Raw genomic sequence first — 18095 nt, 5'->3', positions numbered from 1 at the left:
TGGTACCATCTGTAGATCAAGACAAGGAAAGAGTGGCACAAGACACGTGGTACTGTGTGGCAGTCTTACTATTTTGTAAGACATATTGGACAGAAATTACTTTGAGAAATTTAAAGTCAAAAGAGCAAGTCTCAATTAATACAATCAAAACATTAAAAGTACTACCTTGGACTCATTTATTACTTTACTATGCAAAAATAAAGAGAGTCTCACCTACCTGAATCATATGCAAAGTCTCTAGGTTCTTGTTTAATCATCAGAGGAGGGGGGAAATTTTGACTGGCTGCACTGCCAACCATGGCGTTGTGTTCATAAACTGGATCATGATACTCCTGCTTAAAACCTTGCGGCGGGAAGGGGATGTTAGGCTCAGACATCTGCCGCTGATATATTGGACGTCCTTCCCTCGGCATTGCAGGCAAAGGTGGAAAAGAATTGCAAGGTTCAGAGAGCTGGCGGCGAAATCTAGGACACAAGTTAGAGAGGTCATGTAAAGGACTTAAGCTGCATCCCATTTCACAAAGATCTTCACAGATTATGGTTAGCAGGAGGGAATGGCTTTATCATTTTCTCAGTAGCAAACATTTTGTTTATGATAATGCCAAATGCTCCCCACCAGGATTATGATCATGGCAGTGCTGCAGAACAGCAAGAAGCAAAGAAATAAAGCCCCCACTTACTAATACCAACTCTAATACCTGCCTCCACCACCATATTCTATGCCTTCAACATCTCTCAACAGCAGAGACTAAGCAGCAAAAAGACAGACATTATACTACAACAGTAACACGGAGTTCTCTGTTCTTTCATGAGCATGAATAGCATATTGCTTGCACTCTAATTTACTCTTGCAGTTCTGTTATGTAGAAACCATTCTGACCACCACAACAAACACAATCGTTGTAAGCAAAGAACACTGTCTGTCCTAACTCCCAGAATCATGGCCGGGTAAAAGTCTACAGTTCTGTCCACTTGAGGACAAAGGTCTACCTGAAAAGGTGGCACTGCATTTCATAAGGGAATTTAAGCACTCCAGAAAAAGGATAGGGTACAGATTTTGCTAAGAGAAACAAAGCATAAGAATGTCCTTCCTGCCCTAACTTCTTCCCATGACAGTACAAGGACGCTACTTTCCCACCCTGCTCCCATAAACTCCACAGTCTTCCGTGATCTGCAGGTGACCACACTGAAGGTAACTACCACCACCAGAATTGTGTCTTTTCCTATCCACATCAGGTGCAACAACGTTCTTACAACTAAATGCTTCCTAGCCCTTTTAGCCACTCATTAACTCTCTTTTTTAAAAAAGAAACTAGTGCCTTTCTCTGCAAGTCTTGCATGGTCACACTAAAAAAATGAAGAACTAGTCATTCTTCAGCTTTTTGTGTTTTGCAGTGGAACTGACTGTGGCTCATGCCAGCAAAAGCAGGCGTTCTCTTGGAGAAAATGGAGTAAGTGAAGAAGAAAGCAGGGTTTTGACTGCATAAACAACACAGTCCTGGAAAATCATCTCAAATGTAGTACATGTCTCTGAAATAATTGAAACCTAACATCTGTCAAAATACTCCTGTGAACTTAGTCTGAGAAATATTTACCATTGTAGCTTAATTACAAATACTGTAGGAACTACGGGGATATTTCTTTGCTTACAATGTAGTACTAGAGACAAAATTATTTTTTTTAATGCTGCTGTAAATATTCTATTCTGCAGTAGAAAGAATATTACACTGTAACATCGGCCTTTGCAATTCCACCTACACCTGCAGAAAATAAACTTAGAAACTCAAATGTATTATGAAACAGTTAGGCTGACTGGCACTGCATTCATTTCCCTCTTTTCCTTTTTTCATTAGCCAAAAAAAGAAGCAGAAATTATCATTAAGAACTGTCAAGGAGTGAATCAGAAAATTGCAACTTGAAGTTAAAATAAGAAACAGACTCACTCACAAAGCCTCAAAGGAAGTTAATAATACTTGTTGTACTGGAAGCTTTGTATGGAATCAAGTCATTTGTTTACACAAGTGGATTTGATTCCTGTTGGTACTTGTTAGGACCACTTATCGCTCATATATTCATGCCCAGTATGAAGATGCATGGGCTGTACATTATAGATACTCATTCTATCTTATACCACTGATGCACATTCCAAAGAAATATCCTTGGACTTACAGATTTATCTACAAACTTACAGAGGTAGACCATTTGTTTAAATGACATTTTCTGAATGCACTCATTGCAGCTACCATCTTGTAAATCAGGAAGGTCTGAATTGCACAGAAATACGAAGCGCACATTTGTTTCAAACAACAGGAAATGAGGTTCAAAGTAAAGAAGAAAAAGGTGAAAAAATATCTTTCACTACAATTGCATTTTTCTCTACAAAGGTTGAAGAAGGAGATTTTTGTCCCAGCTAATTTGATCTTCGCTAAAACGTGATATTTTTTCACAGAAGGAAAGTACAAGTGCAAAATTTCCCAAAGAACATGAACTTCAAAGACACGGGAAAAAAATGTGCATAAACAACCCATGAAGCTTCTGCAAAGCAATTGTTGCAGTTACAGAAAGATAAAATAAGGGGCATGGAAACCCCTATAAATATTCAAATTCACACTGACACAGAGTTTCAGAATTCTCTTCACAAATTGCTCTAAAATAATAATTTTTAAAAGCCTGTAAAAGAGTTTTTTAAACAGAATCCACTTATCTTTGGGGGGATTTCAGTCTCCTGTCAATTTGACTTGGGTGTACATACAGGAACACATTTAACCACACTCCTGCATCCAGAACTGCTGCTTGGCTTCTCCAAGGGTCAACACGGTTAAACCACAGCACAAGGAGGGGAAACCTATACAGTGCAGTCGAAGGGGCCAATTCAGTGCTCCTTCAGTGCCAGGCAGGCTCATAGGAACCTTGGGTGATATTTAATATTATCCTAGTAGGGCACAAAATGGCAATATAAACCATAGCAACCTCCTTCAGAAGTGATCTGCATAAATCCCTGGAGATAATCGCCCTTATTAGAGCAGAAGCATGCAAATCTAACTCTCAACAGCTGTGATTTTCTTTTCAGATACAGTTTAACAATTTGTTATCAATTTGTTAAACTGTAAGCACTAAGACAAGTCCCTGAACTTATATATCTATATATAGCTGAAAATCAAAATGCTCTGAGAAACTGCACAATTCAACAAACAGGTTCATGTAACAATGGTTAGAATGAATAGAATTCCACAAACAAGTGTTTGGTCTCAAAAAAGAAAGGAAGTGCACTGAGCGTATTTGTTGCAAAACAGAGCTAAGAAAGACAGTCAGTTGTCTAGGGATTTCTAACATCAAAACAAAACAGGGTGACTTAAGGACAGTTTAAGCTTTAATTCTAGTCTCCAGCTCTTGTGGCTTTTACTCAGACTAATGTTATTTAAGCGCAGTTTATATTGGCATCTGAGTTTGTTTGAAATGCTATATTTCATAAGCAGCTGGAAAAATGATCCACCCTTCCAAAGAATACTCTAAAGCACTAACATCATAGCATGGCCACTTATCTCTTTGTAGGTACATTTCTTAAGAAGATGCAAAACACTTATAGCTAGGATCATGTCTGCTAGTGACTTCATCACCTCATGGGGCTTACTGGCCTCAAGTGAATTGCCCTCACAAGGCAGTAAAAGTAGCTCATTAAAACTCTGTCAGTGCCAAGATCAACTCCTACTGAAGTCCAACAAGCAGGGTGCCGGTATTTTACACAACACGTATTTCTGACATTCTGAACTTTGTTGGCATGAAGTCAGTGCTGCCCTGTATGGGAGACATGCAGTCCCCACTAAAATGACTTCTGGACAGGTCCCGTACATGTTTTGTGTTTTACCTGTGGTCCATAGGGAAGCTGCTGTCTTGAATAGACTGGGATGGAGGGAGATGGGCAGGAAAAACCCGGTCAGGTTTAGGAGTCTGAGCTGAGTTTGGGGAAGCATGGTGCAGTGGTGACACAGGAGTGCTGGATGGCGTTGGTGGGTTGGAGGGCCTCATTCCCACTTGTGGCTTCTGATCATAGGCACTATCAGTTAAGCATGAGGAAAGAAGGTCAGGTTATCTCCACAAATACATGTAGCACATTAAGAGAAAAAAAAAAAGCATCATATACAGGCTTCCTATTACAGATACTTTATTAAGTAGTTTAGGGAGGAGAACCTCTCTACACTGGGAAGAGCACAGGAAAGAAATCACTTTGGAGGTTAAGTGGCTCAATATAGCATTCTCTTTTCTGGAGCCTAGAAATGTATTTTTAAAGGATTCAGTCTTACAGTGACATTCTAACAAGGGATACACAAAATACACAAATGTAAAAGCACCTGGACTAGAGCATGAAGAGCTGGCAGTGCCTGTCAAGACTCTTTTTAGAACTTGTACAAACCACAAAGTGAGACAGAAAAACAATGAATGCAGCTAGAGGGAAGGGATCTGACCCAGAAAAACAATGCTATGCTGGCTTTGCTGCCCACATAGGATGTCAGCAGCCTCCCCTGACAGTTTTTTTTCTTTTTTTTCCTTTCTCTCAAAAATAATGTTCAAGTCCTGCAAATACAAAGGTGTCCCGAATGAGAAAAGGACATGAACAAGCTTTGATCATATCCTTGTTTCCAAATAGGAAAAACACAGACATGAAGCAGGCAGTAAGCGTGAACTTGCATTATTTCCTACATCAGGTCTCCCAGCATCCATCAGATCCATTCATAAGCACATTTGATTTTTGTAATCAAAACCATTCCTGTGACTGGTGAAGGCGCCAGTCTGATTTTGTTCTTTTTTTTTTTCTTTTTCTTTCACATATAAAAAAGTTAATGCAAATGATTTAAGTGCTTTCAGTTTTGGTAGTACATTAATGAGAACAAGAACTCACTAGCTAGTTTAAAGATTCTAAAACAGACTGAACTGCCAAGAAGAAACTCTTCACTGTTTACACTAAAGGTAAGAGTGACATGTAGGTGCGAACCAAAAGAAAATCAATAAAGAATGCAGTCATATCAAGCCCCTCAGAATAATTAAAGCTTTTACTGTTTACCCTTATAAAAGATGACAATTTCCTTTTGAATAGATAGTATTTCATTAGGATCTGCATTTTGCTATTTCAAATTGCAATCATCCTTGAATGTAGGCATGTCATTTCAAAACACGTCAAATATCTAAGGTGCTGCTCAGACCTGCCAGTCTGTTACACAGAGCTTACTCTCTTTCCTAATGTGTGTAATGCATCTTGAAAGTATTTTCAACACAACTCACAGAAAACCAGTCACTCCTTTCATTTCATGCTTGCACCATAGGTTTTGAAATTCTGGCTGTCTCCCATGGAGAAGGAATGGAGAATATTCATTTTGATGAAAAAAAGTTGCTTTTAAACTGTTATGTAAGTGTTTCATAGAACCGTAAACAACACCATCGGTGTTCATCAGCTAAAAGCATTATCTCATCAGTCTGTTATCTGCTGAAGAGGTAACTTCTATAAGATCTCTATTATGGCTTTATTACTCTTTAGCCAGTCCTGATTTAAATCAGCAGCTCTCACTGTAGACATACTCCTGATTGTTTTACCTGACATTGTACAGGCACTTTTCCCCATAACTGAACTTGAATGGTTGCTCTTGACTGCAAGCAGAGCCAAGTTCTGAACATGGGCTATGGGGTTCCTTCTTGATTTTCACAGGGAGACCATGAAAAGCCACTGGAAAGAGAAAGAAAATGTAATTAAAAACCAAGTACAATATTAACAGTGAGCTCTCTCAAGTAAACTAGACACTGTTAATTAAACACATGATTAATTAAACCATTGTAATACTAAAAACAATATAGGAAATAAACATTTTGAGCATTTCTTTGGGTATCAACTGAAAAATACACACCAGAGATCCTTTGCATTGGCTATTAGCACTTTTATTGTTTAATAGAATGATGGCCAGGATCCCATCTCATTAGTAGGAAAATAACAGCCCACATATATTTGGCTTAACTACTGTAAATGTTGTCAGAGGCAAAATACTTCCCAGGCACCAAATGTTTCTAAGTAATATTTGTGAGGTAGCTTTTATCTACAAATGCAGTAGCAGTTCACTTCAATGAGTGCCACATCAATTCTTCCAAAAACGTTTTCTCATATATTAGCCTAAAGTATATTATCCATTATCTTTTTGACCCACAGAATACATGAACATTTGTAGTGAAACTTAAGAAAGTGGGTGATTACATTTCTTTAGTTATAAGTAACAGCTGAAAAAAATACACGAGAAACACCTTCAGTAATTTTTGCAAAAATATACAGGATAAAATTCTGGCCTCACTGAAGTCAACATGAAATGGAATATAGACAGAAATGGAGAAAAAAAATTACCTATGCTTCTTTTTATATAGCAAAAAGAACAGAGGGAGTATGACAGAAATGCATCCTTAAAGAGAAGCACAAGTTGGTTTGGATTAAGGAAAAGGACAAAGGTAAAAGATAAGGTTAACCAGCAGATCAGTTTAAGCCAGCCAACTTTCCTTATTCATAGCCAACATTAACCAAAATTAAAGCAGAAGAAAATTCAAAGTTCACCTAGCGCAGGCAAATCAAAATTAAGTGGCTAGGAGGACAAAGGACTAAAGACAAGTATTTAACAGAGTAAAAACATGCCCTTCAAGTTTTTTAAATAAAATGGGGTTTCAAATCCATTTTGGACTCTGAGCAGCCTAGAGTTTGGAGATGATCTCTTATGACTGATTTGTGATGTTGTCCCTGAAACACCATAGTTCGGATGTCATGCTGCAACCTGACAAAAGGATCTGTGTTACTGGAGGAAGCCACATATGTGCAGCGCTCCATTAAAGAATCTTCACTACAATATTAAGACCTTGTTATATACTGTTAGGTAATATCTTGTCCCTTCCCTTGCACTTGATCTTAGGAAAGAAGACTACGTATTTTTTACTAATGCGTGGGCACAAACATGGATATTTTTGACAGGCAAATGAAACACTACAAGTAAATATTAGAACCAATAAACCCTGAATCACAAGTATGTCAGATCTTGATTTCTGATTCTCACCTGATTGGTTTTCCTGCAACTGGGTAACAACTTTCCCAAACAGGTCCTCTCCTACTGGCTTATGACAGCTCATTCAGTTAGCTCTCACCTGAGACAATGTGCAAGATGTTGCTGTATTACGTTCCCACATAAATTCACAAAACTCACAAGATTTCTCTCTAAGACCTCTACTCAGCTATTAGATTTGGTGAACAGTAGTCATTCATCATGGAAAGACTGCATAGGAAAAGAGTAACAGAGGCAGAGAAACACAGCACAGTAACTGAAGAAACAGAGGTAAAAAGTAGTGAACATCACAGTAAGAAATCTTTCTGAATAAAAAATGATATTAACTTGCACTAAAATAAAACACCAATGGACCCCTTGAATAAAAGTTCTCAAATTTAATAGTAAAGCAAACTGCAGCCCATGGTCAGCTTTCCACTGTCATCACAAATCAGGCTGACCCCCAGCAGCTTGCTTTGGGTTTTCATGAGTGAACTTTCACTGCTGGCTATCCTCGCGTGCCTCGGTCAGACAGCACTGCAGTGCTGCACGTTTCAGCGTGGGATGGAAGCTCCATCTCCAGAACTATGGCTCTGACACAGAGGTCAGCAAGCTCCCTGACTTGGATCAGGGAATTAAACCACAATTGTAACAAGACTCTTCTCTAAAGCCAGTATCACATGTTTGCACCAAGGCCACACGCTGCTCGACTTTTTTTTTTTTTTTTTTTTTAAACTTTGCTACTTCCTCAAAGTTAATCTGTTATGAAAAATTACTTCCCTTATTTATTTTTAAATAACGGGAGTACAGAGACTCCCACACCACAGCCCTGCGCGGAGAACTGGCTGGGTATTTCATCACGGCGCTGAGAGCCTGAACGTCTGCTAACAGGCAGTTTTCCAGCTCACTGGCACAGGCACAAGTGAAAGCAGCACATTCATTTTGTGCAATTTGCTTTACCTTCCCACATGGAGTTGGTGCATGTAAAAGGCTGTTAAGTACTAAATTATTCCTTATCAAATCACCATCATCTGGAGTCATGATCAACACTAATTAAATTACTTTCACTGAACACGGCTCCAGCCTGCTGCCTCGGCTGCGAGGTACATTTTTATTTTGCTTACTGTACAGTCCTAGCAAGGTACAGGGCACGGTGCTAGGAGGCATCTGTGCTGTAGTTTTAATTAAAGTTTACCTCACTTTCCTCCCAGCTTTATAAGCTCGGGTAAAATGTATCAAATCAAGTAGGTTAACACTTTCATTTTATTTAAGGAAAGCATTACAGTTCAAAGTGATTTTATATTAGATCTTTATCTTAACTAGGGCCAGAAAGATAACGTAGCTGTAAAATTTAAGGCCTTCTTCGGGCATTCTCCTGACACAGTCACCATGCTAAGCTTTATCTGTAACTTCTAAGTGTACACTTTTAGAGGAAGAAAGGAAAAACACTTAGTATGCTTTGGGAGGGCATTCTCAAATGCCTCTTGACCTTTAAAACCACATCTAAAGTGTGGCTGAAGATGACAGACTTATTCCAACAGTAAAATTTCAAGCATTCAAAACAGGTCCTCACATCGTCACTGCCACCTTCATCCACTGCTCTTCATTTTAGTGCGGCACTCATTTCATAGAGTGCTGATTAAAACAGCTTTTAAACAGATGTAGCTTTGCTAAACTGGATTTCATATGACTTTTCTTCCTATTAGTTTTCTTCTGATAAGAGCAAGGTTGCTTATTTATATAATCTAATTTTAGCACAGCACAACCAGCTACAAACACATCCAAGTTAAAAAAATCGGCATTTCAAACAACCAGCTCCTCACCACTCCAATCTTCTACATGGTAAATTCATTTGGCTTAACCCCAGAACAGAGTCTCAACTCTATTGAAGTTAACAGGTACTCTGCTTAAAAACAATCTTATTAAGAAGTGACCAAGGGCCAGGATTTCATCCCAAGTGATTACTTACAGATAACTACTTCCCAACTTGATAGGCAAAAACCTTAGAACCTGTATTTAGATGGCCAGCTTCAACACCTCATCTCAAGCATTGGAAAATCAGGAGTGTCAGCACCAGAATAGGCTCAAAGCACAGACCCTGCTTCTGAAGCCAGCATGCAGACAGACTCATAAGGCAAGCAGGACTGCTACCATCTGTAGCAAACTGATTATGCTGTAATACATATAGTATATTCATTGTGTATAGATTTATCTATCTAGAGCTGCATAGTAGGAGAGCTTGCATGTTATATCTAATACAGCATCTGTAGTTGTACGTTAGCTTTCTGTGTTTTTAAATGGCTTTACGTACTTAGGTCTTACACAAAACAGTGACCATGTCACCACGTAATGAACTCATGCAGAACACACAGATACCACTTGTTTTCAAGTGCTTCTCTGCTTTGACTGGGGATTATGCTGCTGACAGGTAACACTTTGCTCCTAACACCCAGTTTAAAACCCAAATGAAGACCGCTATTATTAAGAATTCTGAAACTAAAAGAAGGAATCTGTTTGTCTTAGAGGAGACTTTGTTTGCTTCCTAGGCTAGCAAACAGGACCTGTATCATCTCTGTACAGACAGAACTGAGTCTTTTCTTTTGAGAAAGCTTGAGAAATGCACTACATCAAATATTAAAGCAAGGATTTCCCTATCTTTTCTTTTCAAGAAATGATTAGTCAAGATGAAGAAACAACGCATATTTTAGATGAAATTGCAAGTAATTTCTCCTTTGAGCAAAAGAAGATATTTTAAAATTTTGAAACTTCAGGTTCCTGCCCAGAATGCAATATAAAATCAGATTTTGCATTGTGAAGAACTGAATTAAACATATTTTTAAAACATATTAAATGATACTGGTAATTCCATGATGTTGATAAAAAGCAGGTCTTGATTCCAGAGACCAAAAAAGATAAAAATGTCTTATCAGCAATGCTTGCAGGATAATTTATTACATGATATAAAATCAACAGCAAACTTGTTTGTTAGTGAAATCCAATGACAATGAAAGTAACACCACATTCATCCGCATTAAGTTTGAGAACTTTGCGTAGCTGCAGAGAAAAGAATGCAACAGAGAGGTCACTGGAATTCATCATGCCTTGAACATTTCTGCTGCATGTTTCTGATTTGCTTTTCAAATTTATGGCCTCACACCACCCTCTAAACCCAACTTTGCAAACTCATTTTTATGATCGACTCAGACAAAACTGTTAATATGCTATGTAAATATAGAGAGATTTCATGAACATGTTTGGATAGAGGGGATTTTTATAACAGCACGACAAAAAGAGAGAAGCTGCACAAATAATTGGGGTTAGTACCACTACAACTCCTGGTGCTGGACTAACTAGGGTAACTCGAGTTAGTACTCAGTAAAATTTCAAAAGCAAGAAGAACAGGCTCCTGTACAGATAAACCAATACTGTCACACTTTAAATCCACCTCCAAATGCATGCAGAAATGCAGCAGGCACTCCAGATACATCAGTCTCTCAAAGATTCTTTTCCAGTACATTTACTTCTGCCAAGCCTCCCCCTTCCCCCAGCACACAAAAATCCATTACTAAAGGGTCTAATCTCAGCTATCAGCACAGAGTGCCTTTTATGGAGCCATTAAACCATTTCTCTTGTTTACAGTGCCTGAAGAAAGATGTGAATTATGTCTGTGACAAAATAGGCGATAACATTGCTAAACTGCTATCAAAATGCAAACTGAAATACACTTAAGGACAGGGACCCTAATACGTGCTTTTGCAATTTTCCTTGCTCAGTATAACTGAGCAGCACTCACCTGATGATTCAGAGAAATTATTTACGCTTTAAGTACAACAGGTTGGCATTTTCATAATGAAAAAAAGACAGAAAATCTTCAACTGTTCATCCAAGAGGGTAAAAAGCTAGTTACTTCTCACCTGATAGTAATGACCCTAGATACCCTTACTTGCAGACATTAAAATAAATAAATAAATAACAGCAAACACAACACTGTGGTCTCATCTGCGACCCGAAATTCTCTCTCTGCAACAGTAACTTACCATTTAAACTGTGCATTCAGTATAGTTATTTGCACATTCAATACAATGAACTAAAAAACTAAATACTTCCTGTATGGCTCCCAGGTGGGCATGTCTGAATTTATATACATATTTTCTAAAGAGTTTTCAAGAATATGCATTTAACTTTTGAAACGATTGCCTTCTGCATTCCAGAAATTACTTATTGGGTCTTTAATTCTACGGGATTTTGATTTGAGCTACGTACCTTCGCAGTTAGATGCACTCTCCATTTTAACAAACATTTAATAGGCATCAGATTAAAGACAAAAGGATGCCAAAGCAGGGTGCTTTTTCCATTTAATTCTACAATGTATTAAGATGAGAAATGTTACTGGTTAATCTTCCGGATGTCTGGGAGGAATTAGCTGAAACAGGTACAGCTGACCACTCCTTCATACTCTGGAGGTTTCTGCTGCTACAGCTGAATGCAGCATTCAGCCCAGCACAGGAACAAGAACTTAAATAAAAACACCACACCGAAGAAAAGACAGGTGAGGAGAGGGCAGAGGAAGGAAAGACAGTAAAGGGTGGTAACTGAGTCTTTCCCATTAAACTGTTCCCAGTGATTTTCAAAGACAAGTGACTGTAATGACAGATCAAGGCAAGATCTGCAATTGCTTTCACCATATGCAATCTCTTGGCTAGACAATGGCAAAAAACCCTTTTGTTTCTGACCACTGCAACAGCTGCAAAGACAAGCAAGACTGTTTCAAAAGTAGCTGAGCAGATAACATCTACATAGAGTCCACCAAGTTCTCCACCATCTGATCTATCAAAGCCAATGCTATCAGATCTTAGCTGAGTTGCAGTCAACTGGATTTCATTTTGGTCCCACTCTCTACTCTATACTGGAAGAAGTTGGTAACAAATTGGATATCTGACATGCAGATGTGTATCATCACTGTGACTTCAGAGCAGCTTGTACAAAAAAAGGAACTTAGACAAGAGACATCAAGGAACTTAGACAAAAGATTTGAGCTGTCAGGATCTCACAAACAAAAGATTCCAGGAAAGAGAAGAAATATATATATATATATATATATATATATATATATATATATATATATATATATATATATATATATATATATATATATATATATTTAAAGGAATATATGAACTTGATATGACACTGCCAATCTTAAGACTGTAGCTACAAAACCAGAATGTACTGAAAACAGAATCTGTCCCTAAAGACAGTTGATTTCCATCTAGTCACACTGAGTAGTAACGACTCACCTGAATCAGAGCATGCACGCATTTTTGGGTGTCTGTGTGTGAACAGAGAGAGTCAAACAGAAGCAAACACTATGAATGTGCATGGATGCCTCTGCAGTGATACATTAAGTACTATCAAAACAAGCATAATCCCGCAGTAAAAAGTAGTAAGGTTTTCCCTCTTTACATACATATTTGTAACTAAGGAGAAAATAGGTAATCAGCACACAGAAGAACAGGAAGTAAATGTGTAAAAGTGCACTCAAAATAAAAAAACAGTCCTTTCCTACATGAGAGCCTGGCTATAAGTCCAGGAAAGGAAATCTGAGGTTAGCTGGTAATCACTACGGATGCTCTGCCACCCCTTGTCTTGGTACCCTTTCCCAGAAAGTGGAACTTCCCAACTGGGCAGTACTTGGCAAACATATTAGATATGATTCTATCAATTCAGTCTTTGCCTTGGCTTCAGATCAGATCCTTCCAGCTCCTACCAGCTCAATAGATAGAAACAGCATGGGACCTCAGTTTTTGGAAGCTAGTTCTGAACGATGAGCCCAATCACCAGCCTTTCAAAGCCAACTGGCAAGAATAGAATACGTGGGCAAGATGGATCTATTTGAGAACCTTGTTTAACAAAAAGAAAATACCAGCTTTGAAGTAATCTGTCACCTTTACTGGAAAACATACAACTACAAATGGCACTTTAATAACAGGACTCTTCTGCAAAATGAAGCAAATTGCTTATTTTCCTTTATTCTAAAGCACACAAAACTGTGCATATCAATTAACCATCTACTTGAATACTGCATTGCAAGAATACTACGTAATAGTATAGTCTTTAACATCATCAAGGGGTAGGAAAAAATGACAGAATCAAAGAATAAAAGACAGTCCAGAATTGTGGAATTATGCTCTCAAAATCTAGGTGTTCTAAGATGACATAATGTGAGAAAAAAAAAATCGATTCTGATTTTGAAATAGGAAAAAGCAGAAAACAGGAGAAGATGAACTGTACTGAAAGCTGGAATTAATTCTTAATTAATACTGTAGAGTTTCAAAGATGGAAAATAAAAGCACATTTTCCTACAACCGATACTGGGAAACTCTGCACCTTAAAGTTTGCAGTAATGCACTGACATTAACAAGTGCTGTCTGCTATAACTTTATTATTATTATTAATCAAACCACAAAGCATTCTAGATTAAGGACTAAAAGATAAGACACAACTATTGATGAAAATAGATTTAAATTAATTGAATTGCTCATCTCTAGATAATATTCATTCCATGTATCAACCATAATTATTCCCTATCTTTACTATGATCTGGTATGAATATAAAACCTCTGAGAATAACATGTGAGACCTAAAAGAAGGCTGACTCAGAGAACAGAAATGGGTTTGTTGTACCTACAGCACATCACAGTTGTAGCAAAGATTGCATCACTATCCATAGAACAGACTTACATTAGGGCTTCTGTACATGGGGAAAAGTGATCAATTATAATTATACGGTAGTTATATGCTACTTCCCTATAGCACAGCTTATTTGAATCCTAAAAATGATGTTCCTGCCTCAGGCGAGAAATTTTGCCAGAATCTTCTCCAAAACTGCAAATAAAAGCCAGTCTTTAACTGAAATACGCTTTTTTAAAGTTTGTCTGTGAGGACTCTGGAAAATTTCTGCCAGTTTAGCAATTTATGGGTAGCTAACCCAGGATCCTCCACAACACCATGAATGCAGCTTTCTTGAAGACGGAGGGTCCCTAACCAGGGTGGCAGAGGGGGCACAGTATTAGACACTGCACCCATATAGCTTAATAACTGTTTCAATGCTACAAATGCCCATTTTCCACACAAGATATCCCTCATTTGCTTGTCTGCATAGTTGCAATTTCTGAAATATTCATTATTGTTACTGAGGGTATCCCTGCAGCTTCCTGATGCTGGCAGCACTGAAGGCACCACTGAGATAATGTGGATATTTGTAGCCACTTGGCTTCTCATTTAAGAGGGCCATGTAGGCTGAAAACTGAAGCAGCAAATATGTTCTGCCTATCAAAAAAAAGAAGAAAATAAAAAGCCCACCCACCTGGCTAAAGAAAGCAGGAAGGTGGGGGAAAGAAGCTTTCAGAAAATATCAGTACAAAGTTAAGCTATTCCCCAAACACAAAGAGCAATTTACAAGGCCAACTTTTTAACAGGCTGCTGGTGAACACTTCGCTAGGGCACTGTAGGTCTTTAAACCTGAACTGATACTTAATTTGGACAGCTGCTGACTGAACTGCCTCAGGACTTCAGTGGACTGTCTGTACTCCTCTACCCCCAAGCAAAGGGGTGATTTGACAAGATTTGGCCAGCTGACCCCTTCTCCTCCACCCCCAAAAGATTTCAGATTCTAGTTAAGAACTGTCCAGAAAGTTGGCTTGTTTTGTTTTGTTTTCCAGTGAGAGCTGCAATTACAGACACAGTTTCTCAGCCTCCGAAAGCAGTGTTGTCGCAGAAATGCTGTCATGAGCACTGCTGTATACAGTCCCCTCCATGCGGTGCTCCCCTTTCCTTGCAGACATTGATCCACGAGGCTCCACCGCAAGCAGCTCGGGTGAAAGCACTGCCTGAGGGGCTGAGAGCTCCGGCCCGGACCTGCAGGGCAAAAGTTAACTTGCTGATAAATACCAGACACTGAATAACTCTGAGAATAATACAAGGAAATTTGCAGAACATCGGTGGGAGGGAGAGAGGGAGGATTATGTTAGGAGGAGCAAACTGGCTTGCTTTGATGTTTGAGGAGAGTAGGTGAGGCAGGAGGAAGAGATCTCCTGCTCCCAGAATAAACAGCGGCTCAGGGCTCTCTGAAGGAGGAAGCAGTAACCCCATAAAAATTAAACTAGCTGGGATCTGTAGCAATTGGTCTAAAAACTGTGGGCAGCGTACTGTAAAGGGAAGAAAATCGGAAGAATTTTTTTAATCCCCCTATGCTGGACCTCCAGCCTCCAGGACCCCACAGCGCAGCGTGGTTGCTATTCACCTGCATTAGCTTGCAGTGTTACAGTCCTGGGAGATCGGAGCATTTGTTTCTGCGTTTACTTATAATGTGCGTGGCTCCGAGGGCTCCCAGGCAGGGTGCAAGGGGAAGTGAATCCTCCTTGAAAGTCTTAATGGCCTGGGAGAAAGCTTAAATTCTATTCCTACCTGGGAATTATCAATAAAGTTAAATGGGAAGAGAAGAAAGCTGGCCACTAAATCAGGGTCTGTGTGCTTTTCTGAGGACAGGATTTCCATTTGCAGCAATTTCCAAAATTTAATTTAAATTGTAAGAGGTAATGGCTAAGTACTACGTAACTTCCATTACTAAAATAACCATGTGAGATAGTATCCCAGCGATTTACACACATACAATTTCCACTTCAGGTATATTAGCAATTTAGGGTTTTCAGGTCTGGATTTTAAAAGGATGCAGAGACACAGAATCATGAAGAAAACTACCTATGACAAGACAGCTGGCCTTGTACCTGCAGATGGACATAAAGTCAAAGAAACTGGATTTAATACCTGACTCTGACACTTGTTCTTCATAACCTAAATGACTTTAGGTCTTAAAAGGATGATTCTAGTTTGAAGATCCCTCAGTCTTACAAGCCTACATCAGATATTGATAAGCACTGTACCAGTTTCTTTCCTTGTAAAATAGCAACATCCTGATAATAAATGAGCATCATAATAATACACTATTCTTAAGGATAATCATGCCTGTCAGTTAGCTACTCAACAGTATGTGAAAGCAAGAGGAGCCAGTAAATAACGGCTCACAAAGATAGCTGTCTAGCATAAACTAAACAACTAATTTAAAAGATTATTTACAATTTGTTTTTATTTTAGCAGCTCTCATTATAAGAAACAAAACTGCATTTCAAGAGAATTATTTTTAATCTGTGTCTACCTTTAGCAATAGGAACATCTACACGTTCATAAAAGAAGTACACACTAACTCAGGGTAGCTAATGAGATTTTTGTTTTACTTTGTTGGAAGAATGAAATTGTCACCACTCCAAATGCATCTGTGTCCTTCACACTGGAATGCTAAATTTTCAAGAATGCTCATCAGTAAGGCTAATCTAATGATCTATAGCCCAAATCTTTTTAAAAAGGGAGGCTGAAATCTAAATCTCTACCGAACTGTTGACTACCAAATTCACACTGGAAAAGGCGCAGGCCATTGAAATGAGTCAACAGTAATACTCAACTCACAAGTTTTTATCACTAATTCAACAGGGAAACAAAGAAGCCATTGATAAAAGTGGTTACCTCTGGGAACATAAAGTCAGGACTTGAATAAGTCGCTCGATATTGACAGACAAAAGAGCAAAGTGCTCTTTTGGAAGCTGGTGGAATTCTGACCACCTGCAACCCGGCTCTGATTCTCGGCACAGATGTTTAAGGCTTCTGCCACTACTTAAAGTATCCCTGTATAGGAGGACTCACAACTGAATATGCAGAACCACTATATACACTATATATTTTTTCAGAACATAGATACACAGATGCAGAGCATATACACTTTGTATAAATCTAGCTCATAAATACTACTCCCAAATATTTAAAACGTTTGGTCTTTACTGAGTATTTGCACTTTTTTTTTACAGTCGCTTTTGACTCCATTTATATCAGTGCTTTGGTCAAGTAAAATTCTCTTACAGATGGGCTAATAAGAAAATACTGCACACAGTTTTCATGTGAAGAGACCTTCAAGTAAGACAAAAAAAATAGTTTATTTTTCAAAGGTAAACTTAGAAACAGAAAAGAAACAACATTTGGACAAAGAGGATCAAATTAATAAGCCTGGAAATTGTTTCTGTGCATGTAAATTTTCAAATGTCCTTGATGACGACTCATAATACATAAATTTAAAGGCAACAACCTGGCCAGTCAGTAACCTTCCTATTCAGTGACTGCAGGTCTTGGCAGTAAATGTCATTGCTAAAAAATATTTCACTACATTAACTTACTGGCAACCACATTTGCTGAATAAGTTCATAAACAGCCACAGGGAAAAAAAAAATGACAACCAGAAATAAAGTTGCTAATGATTCACTCTTTTCTAACATGCATAATCCTCAGCTTACAGAACAAATAGATACATAAGAATAAAGATATCCTTCACCATGACAGTTCACTTTCCATTTCACCTCAAATCAAGGTCAAGCTGTAATCCAGAAATGGGTAAGAGTAATATATCAAAGATGAGAAGATCAAGGAGAGTAAGTAAAAGGAAAAGAATCCTTCTCAGGAAAAAGACTGGAGCACACACCTTCAAAAAGGAACCCATTTTCAATTTACAAGGTTAGCTTATTTCTAGAAAAAAAAGCACTGACCAGATCTAAAACTCAAAAAAGCTTAACTTGTCTATTTAGTACACTGAGCAGCTAGTCTAACAAATATCATTATTTATACATATTTATCAGCTTATAAATGCTTCTCCCTTAAGTACATCTCAGCACTGATGTGCACAGGACCAGAACGAAAAGACACAGAACCTAAACCGAGGGGCATATTTTCCTGTTTGCAGAAGCTAGAAAATTGTTACTACATGCCATAAATGCACCACAAACTCTCTGGTGCTTAATTGATGTTTTGAGGACTGTCACTCTTTCCCCCCCTTTTTTTTTTCCTGCTATAGCCTTTGAAAACTTCATGGCAGCCTGTGGGAGAGACTTCTGTCTTCAGCAGGTGAGGTAGCAAGATGAAAAATGATAAAGACTAAAT

The 18095-nt window shown here is 38.4% G+C and overlaps 1 protein-coding gene across 3 annotated transcripts in view; it reads right to left on the bottom strand.

Moving 5' to 3' along the window:
* ETV1 (ETS variant transcription factor 1) overlaps nucleotides 1–18095 on the bottom strand; it is a 62661-nt gene that overhangs the window by 23761 nt on the left and 20805 nt on the right. For all 3 annotated transcript variants that reach the window (XM_065752259.1, XM_065752258.1, XM_065752260.1), the window contains 3 exons: nucleotides 5587–5716; nucleotides 3866–4054; nucleotides 218–465 (listed from right to left, as the gene is read on the bottom strand). In XM_065752259.1, coding sequence (XP_065608331.1) covers nucleotides 218–465; nucleotides 3866–4054; nucleotides 5587–5716 — 567 coding nt within the window. The remainder of the gene's footprint in view (nucleotides 1–217; nucleotides 466–3865; nucleotides 4055–5586; nucleotides 5717–18095) is intronic.

This window comes from Cyrtonyx montezumae, unplaced genomic scaffold, assembly GCF_038088225.1.
Source record: "Cyrtonyx montezumae isolate F1298 unplaced genomic scaffold, pur_monq_1.0 scaffold_8, whole genome shotgun sequence".
Lineage (NCBI taxonomy): Eukaryota > Metazoa > Chordata > Aves > Galliformes > Odontophoridae > Cyrtonyx > Cyrtonyx montezumae.
Note: the sequence above shows the minus strand (reverse complement) of the source record. Positions and strands in the feature narration are given on the sequence as shown.